The sequence below is a fragment of the Girardinichthys multiradiatus genome, chromosome 1, assembly GCF_021462225.1.
Source record: "Girardinichthys multiradiatus isolate DD_20200921_A chromosome 1, DD_fGirMul_XY1, whole genome shotgun sequence".
Lineage (NCBI taxonomy): Eukaryota > Metazoa > Chordata > Actinopteri > Cyprinodontiformes > Goodeidae > Girardinichthys > Girardinichthys multiradiatus.
The window spans coordinates 24,669,720-24,676,397 of record NC_061794.1 but is presented as its reverse complement, the minus strand read 5'-3'; the positions used below and the strand labels follow the sequence as shown (position 1 = coordinate 24,676,397).

Sequence of the window (6,678 nt, the reverse complement as noted above, 5' to 3'; positions counted from 1 at the left end):
TATTGTTATTCAAGATTTGTATTTTAATTATATATCTTTTTTTTTTAGGTTTTACTGTTTCTGTTTCTGTTGGTGCTGGTTCAGTAAATACTGGCATCCAGCTGCCAGTAACTGTAAAATTCACCCAAACCCATCAGTGAGGCAAATATCATCCTTCAATTTATGTAATTAATGTCTGATTTTTTTTTTTTTCCAGGGAAGTAAACCATTTCTATCTCTAATTCAGACTGTTGTTATCCCTTACAACTTAAACAGCGATGAGAAGCATCCAAGTCTATACTCAATATAATCTGTCAGGCACAATAAAACACTCAATTCTTTTTGATTTATTTCCTACCAACATTTATTAAAATTAAGCTATTTTATTTCGATTCATGCAGTTTTAATTTTTAAACTGCCATGCATAAATGCGATACGTAGTCATATGAATACGGTTATCCCTACTAGTCATATCTTTGAGTTTTCCTGCTCCTAATTCATTCAGTTTCAATCTTTGTTTAACAATGCAACATGTTTTTTCCATGATCAAGTGCCAGATGTGCTGAGTCATTTATGACTTTGGACAAATTAAATTTTAACGTCAAACGTCAAAAAAAGTGATTCATTTCTCTAATCATAGCTGCTGCGATTTTCCAGCAGGGGGCGTCGTTGCTTCACCATCAATCTTATTTTGGACGTCATCTGTGACGTAACCAGGAAGGAGAAAATCACTTTAGCCGTAGCTTTTCAACCTACAGGGAGCTTAGCCCTAAATGCTAAAGCAAAAACAAATCCTTTACCTGCTGTCACAGCGTAAGTTAAACGCTAAGTCAGAGACAGACCCCTTCAGTCACTTTCAACATCTGGTTTTAACGTTGGTTTTACTGCTAGCTAGCCAGCTAGCTAGCGGCTACGGCTGCTAACCAGTGTCTTGTTTGATTATTGTGGCAGGGTCTCGATGGTAATCGTTCAGCAGGCGTGCCAATAAGTTTTGCTGTGGAGAAATGTCTTGTAGAGCAGGATCCTGGATGTTTGCTGCAGCCGCAGTGATCGTGTGTCTGCTGGATGTTTTTGCAGAAGCGAAGGTAAAAACGACAGGCTGGTACTGGAATATTATGCAGCAGAAAGGCGGAGAAACATTAAAAAGCTGTGTCTTAAGTAACATGGAGATGTGCGTTTGTAAACTTGTTAGATTCTGTAAAAACGTTTTTAAACAGAACCTATTAAAAGACCTCACTTGTTAGTAAGGAGGAAGAATGCATCCCACCAAATTCTCTTTAATATTCTCTTTAAGTGCATTTTTTTTTTTCAAATAATTTTCTTAAATTGTATTTAATAACCTTTTATTATCAGATTAATAACTTGCTATTGATTTACTACAATATTAGGGGGATTGACTAGGAAAAAAACAGGAATGTGGCAAAAGTAATTATATTTGCAGATTAAGGCATTTCTTAAGAAATGAAGCTTATTGTATATTTTATAGGTTGTTCATTAATTAGTTTTATTTCATTGTTGTTGTTTTTTTCATAGTTGATCTCTTCTTTAATGTTTTTAAAAAACTGGTCTTGTGTGTTGATTTCTGAAAATATTTTAGGGATCCACTAAGAAAAAACAGAAATAAAAAAACCCAAGTAAATAAGCAACGTTTTTTAGGTGTGGCCTAAACAGATTTGTTTTCAGCACATAATGAGTGTTGAATTGTAATTACTCCTGAATAGTTGAAGCATGTGTTGGGCTCCTCAGGATGTTCCAAAAGCTAAATGATGCCACTGTCATCAAGTAATGCTGCTGGGATCCTGCTACTCACAGGCCCTTCCAAACATCTGTCAACACATGCAACATTTTCAAACGCCGACAACTTGTGTAAATTATTTAGCCTTTATTCATACGGCCCTTTCTAGGGTTTGTAAATTAGCACTTTCCCTACACACTAACCTCCACATTGGAAACACTTGCACAACCTGTTGTTTTGTTGTGCTGTGGACCAGCACATTTCTTCAGACCCTCAGGCTCATCTGTGATTCCTGCTGCTAGGACTCAGCTCATTTGCCACCTAACATATCACACCCTAGATAGCTGTTATTGCAACAGGACAATCAATATAATTCACTTTTAACTTTCAGGAGTTTCCATGCTGTAGATGTTCTGTGATTGGAGTTTGTTAATAGAAGAGGTAGAATAATGTCACGGGGTGGGGGCATTCAATTCAATTCGAAGATACTTTATGAATCCTAAAGGGAAATTCAATAAGTCCTTAAGCAGTTTTAAATAAAACCACGACGCATTCCTTCTGTCTTTTCTAGAACTTTGAGGATGTCCGCTGCAAGTGCATCTGCCCACCATACAGGAATATCTCTGGAAACATCTATAATATAAATGTCACCCAGAAAGATTGGTAAGAGGAACCTTTTAGTAGCACTCTGATTGGGAGTTCACACATTGGGTCCAGCAAGACTGAAGATTTCTCAGTGCAGATTCTGTATATTCTAAGAAGAGAAGCTTCAATGTTTATTGAAATAACCTGCGCTAGTTAATAAACCTTAGAGAGTTTCTTTATGGCAGAATAAAAGGTAATTCCATCCCATATTTCCTTGTAGTTGCAATTTAAATGATTTTTAATTCTAACAAGGATTTATATAAATGATATGAACAGGAATGGGAGTAGTGTTCATGTTTGTACCTTTTCAGTGTTTTTTTTCTTGTTTGTTTGTTTTATGTTTTTTTTTTTTTACCAATCTTGTTATTCACCATTTTTTATCAGCCTATGTCAGCTTCTAAAGCATCTTGTATTGGTAAATTGTAGATTCAAAACTACCGTAAAACAAAGTTAAGGGAACTTTTACATAACTTCGTTACATTTGCCAATGAGTGTTGCGGGACGACTTTGGCGGTGGTTTGTCTTGTAACCGGTGGGTTGCTAGTTCGACTCCCCGCTATGTCTATCTCAGTTGTGACACAGAGCAAGACACTTCACCCGCCTTGCCTACTGTTCGTGATCAGAGGGCTTGGTGGCGCCTGTGAATGGCAGCCTTGCTTCTGTCAGTCTGCCCCAGGGCAGCTCTGGCTACATGTAACATACCACTGTCAGTGTGTAAATGTGTGTATGAATGGGTGAATGACTGAATATAGTGTGAAGCACTTTGGGGTCTCTGGGGACTTGATAAAGCGCTATACAAGTGCAAGCCATTTACCAATGATGTGAAGAATAAAATATTTTTTTTTAATCTCGCGTTGTTTTTACAGAGCTACAGTATCGAAGCTTTGCTCAGGGTTTCCACTCCACTAATTTCAGTATGAAGTTGAATTCAGTGGATATGAAAAGGGTTTCAAAACCGTAAACCTGTTTAATTAAACAGGTTTACTGTTTTGTAGATTGTGAGGACATCTTTTGTCCATCTCCGTTTTCAGGTGGTCCCCAAGTTTTCAGTCAGATTTAGTTCTGAACTCTGCCTAGCCCATTGCAACACATAAAGTCATTCTATCGTTGCTTTGCATGTATGCTTGGACTCACTGTGAAGATCATAAAATAAAAAATAAAAGACACTTGAAGGTTTTAGTTCAAAAGTGACCAACATTGGAAAAAAAAAAGATCGTAATTAACCCCACAGCATGACGCTGCCACCGCCATGTATCACAGTGAATATGGTTTACTTTTATGTGTTGCTGTCTTTTGTTTTGACAAACTTAAATCTTTAAATTGTGACCCAAAGTTCAAGTTTTCTCTCACTAAGCGATAACACATTCTCCTGTGTGGCTTTGGCAGATTTTAGCCAGGCTCTTTGTTTTTTTATTCCCACTCTTAGTCATATGGCAAATACAGGAGATCGTTGTCACGCATAGATCATAACCAGTACCAACCAGAAATTAATGCAGCTCTTTCAGTGTTGCTGTTGGCCTCTTGCCACCACTCCCTGACCAGTTTCTATCTTGACTTTTTAATCGATTCTCAGGAAATGTCCAGCTTTAGTTATGTCACTGTTGCTCCGTGTTTTTCAAATTATTGTCTTTACTGTGTCATGGTCTTTGTATATAATGCTATAGATTTTGTGTACCCTTCTCCTGACTCACCTAACCTCTGAAAACTAGCTTTAGCTAAATGAGCAATTTTCTGGAAAATCCTACAAGAAAATCTAAAATAGCATCTAACTACTATTGTTCAGATTCACTGTCTTTGGCTGGCGTGTACCTAAATATGACTTGTAGTGGGAATTTAATTTAAATATGTTTCAACTATTAGTTTAATAGTGTGCTCAGTTATGCATTTAGGGTATTACAGCTTTAATTTTTGTCATTTGTTTGTTTTTAGTTGCATTTTTCAGGACATATGTATTATTAAAAGAGGAAAAAGAAATGTTTTTAATTATTCTGCGTGATGTAATGTAGGACAAATGGGGCAACAGGGGTTCGTGACACTTGTCAAGAAAAACGCTTCTATCAGTATGACTTCCTATTAGCCACTCTATCAGTGTCTGTATGGATCATTCCTGATCCATATTCTCCTAGTGAAGGATTTGAAGTTATGTAACCTACAGGTGTAGAAGTGCTGTAGTCATCCACTAGAGCCAAAAAAAAAAAACCCAACCTAAGGTGGCAGTTATATTTAACTTCAGTTCTTAAATTCATTGTCAGAATTTGTTCATATTTTGCTTTTTTGAATTTGTTGAATTTGCTTTGTAAAATGAACACATATTCTAATACATTTACAGCAACTGCCTCCATGTGGTGGATCCCATGCCAGTTCCTGGCCATGATGTGGAAGCATATTGTCTGTTGTGTGAGTGCAAATATGAGGAGCGAAGCAGCAACACCATAAAGGTACCTGGTGGATTTGTTCAAGTTCTGAGTGCAGATCTCGTTCAGTCTTTATCCTTCAATCTGACAAACTATCGGTTGGCATTCTTAGTTTGCATATCTTACGGCTCTTATACTTCTTAATAGAAAAAACATATAAGAAATGCATTCAGTGCATTGAAGCATTATGTTAAGTATGAAGTTTACATGTTAGATGTGGGTTCTGGGATCGGGCATTTAGATGATCTCCCTCTTACGATATTCCTCAGGTGACCATCATCATCTACCTGTCTGTCGTTGGGGCTCTTCTTCTCTATATGCTGTTCCTGCTGCTGGTTGACCCTCTTATCCGCAAACACGACCCCTACACTCAGCCTCTGCACAATGAGGAAGACTCTGAGGTAACAAGAAGCACACATAAAGGACATCGTTACATTTAAGGGGAGTGTGACGCTTTGGATTTTCAAATGCTCCTTGCTCTCATTGTGTCTTTTCCTGTGTCTGTGTTTTCAGGAGATGCGTCCTCGTGCAGACGCCGGGTCGGCCAGAGGAAACACGGTGCTAGAGCGAGTCGAAGGTGCACAACAGCGCTGGAAGAAGCAGGTGCAGGAACAGCGCAAGACTGTTTTTGACCGCCACAAGCTGCTGAGTTAAACCTCTCTGCTTCATCCATCTCCAGCGTAAAGAAATGGTCCCGGACTCAGTACTATTACACCCTCACCAGCTGCACTATTTCAAACCTAGCTTGTGTTGATGTGCAATGCAATGACTATAACATAAAAACTAGACAAGCTAATCTAACAAGCAGATTTATTATCTTGTAATTTGTGATATGATCACTGTAACAAAACTATGGCTCAACTTTGAAAAACATGCTTTGCACATTCTCTTCAGTTATTTTGAGCTGCTGCAAAGCATGAGATTTGCAATGCCTTTCTAAAATAATTTTAAGGTTTTCGGTTATTTCTATGAATAGATTTCCTTTTTGGTTTTTGAAAGAATTGTAAGACACCTATAGTTGTTTTGTTGCACGAGTTTTAAAAGTTACCTCACAAAGAAAAAGCACTCTGAGGTTAGTTTTGATCACACTGCTAAGAGGATTCCATAGTCTTAGCAAAAATAGTTTAGCATTAATAATTTATTGATATGCAGCATTTGAGCATATTCAGATTTCATTTCAAGTTTTCCTTGTTGGTATTTTTAACCTCAAGGTGTGCCTCTCTCTCTCTCGCTTTGGGAAAGTGTAATTCATCAAACCAAAAGGAACATTTGTCTTTAAATATTGGCAGGTCAACACTTTCTGAATGTCGTATAGAGTGCAGTCAGTCAAGTGATACTTTAAATTAGAAGCTTTGTAAATGTATGAAAATGTTGATGTTGCCATTTTCTTAGAGAGCAAATATCACAAAGCTTGAAGATATTTCAGAGCCAAAAAATCACAACCAGCCTTCCAATGGCTTCTTAAAGCAGATAAGTACGGTCATTTCAAAACACATTTTCTGACAGAGCTCGTATTTCTAGAACAGAATTACCATTACCATATGCAACAGCAGACCAGGACTGCTAATTGTTATAAACTGAAAACAGTTTTTAGTGGAAATATGTTGAATGGGAGTGAACCATAGCTACTTTTAGTTTTCACAAAGATCCACTTCCCAGGAAAGGTGTAGTGAATCTGGAAGAAGGGGCCTATTTTAATTGGCTGAGCTTAAATGCAATTCTTCATAATTGGTTATTTGGTAAGGTGTGTTTTATTTTATATCTTTAACATATAAATAAATATATCATAATCTACACATTCCAAACTAAACTGAGTAGGAAAAGAACATAAAAATGATAAAAATTCCCTTTAAAAGTCTTCATTCTCTGGTCTTACATAGGATATTGCCCCTTTTCCACTGGCTC

At 37.3% G+C, this 6,678-nt stretch overlaps 1 protein-coding gene across 1 annotated transcript; it reads left to right on the top strand.

The window, feature by feature from the left end:
* The first annotated feature begins 672 nt into the window (after positions 1-672).
* Positions 673-5,759, top strand: tmem9 (transmembrane protein 9). Its single transcript, XM_047382262.1, has 6 exons — positions 673-792; positions 931-1,064; positions 2,286-2,377; positions 4,689-4,797; positions 5,043-5,174; positions 5,287-5,759. The coding sequence occupies exons 2-6, from the start codon at positions 984-986 to the stop codon at positions 5,425-5,427; spliced, it is 555 nt and encodes a 184-aa protein (XP_047238218.1). The 5' UTR covers positions 673-792; positions 931-983; the 3' UTR covers positions 5,428-5,759.
* Positions 5,760-6,678: the final 919 nt, after the last annotated feature.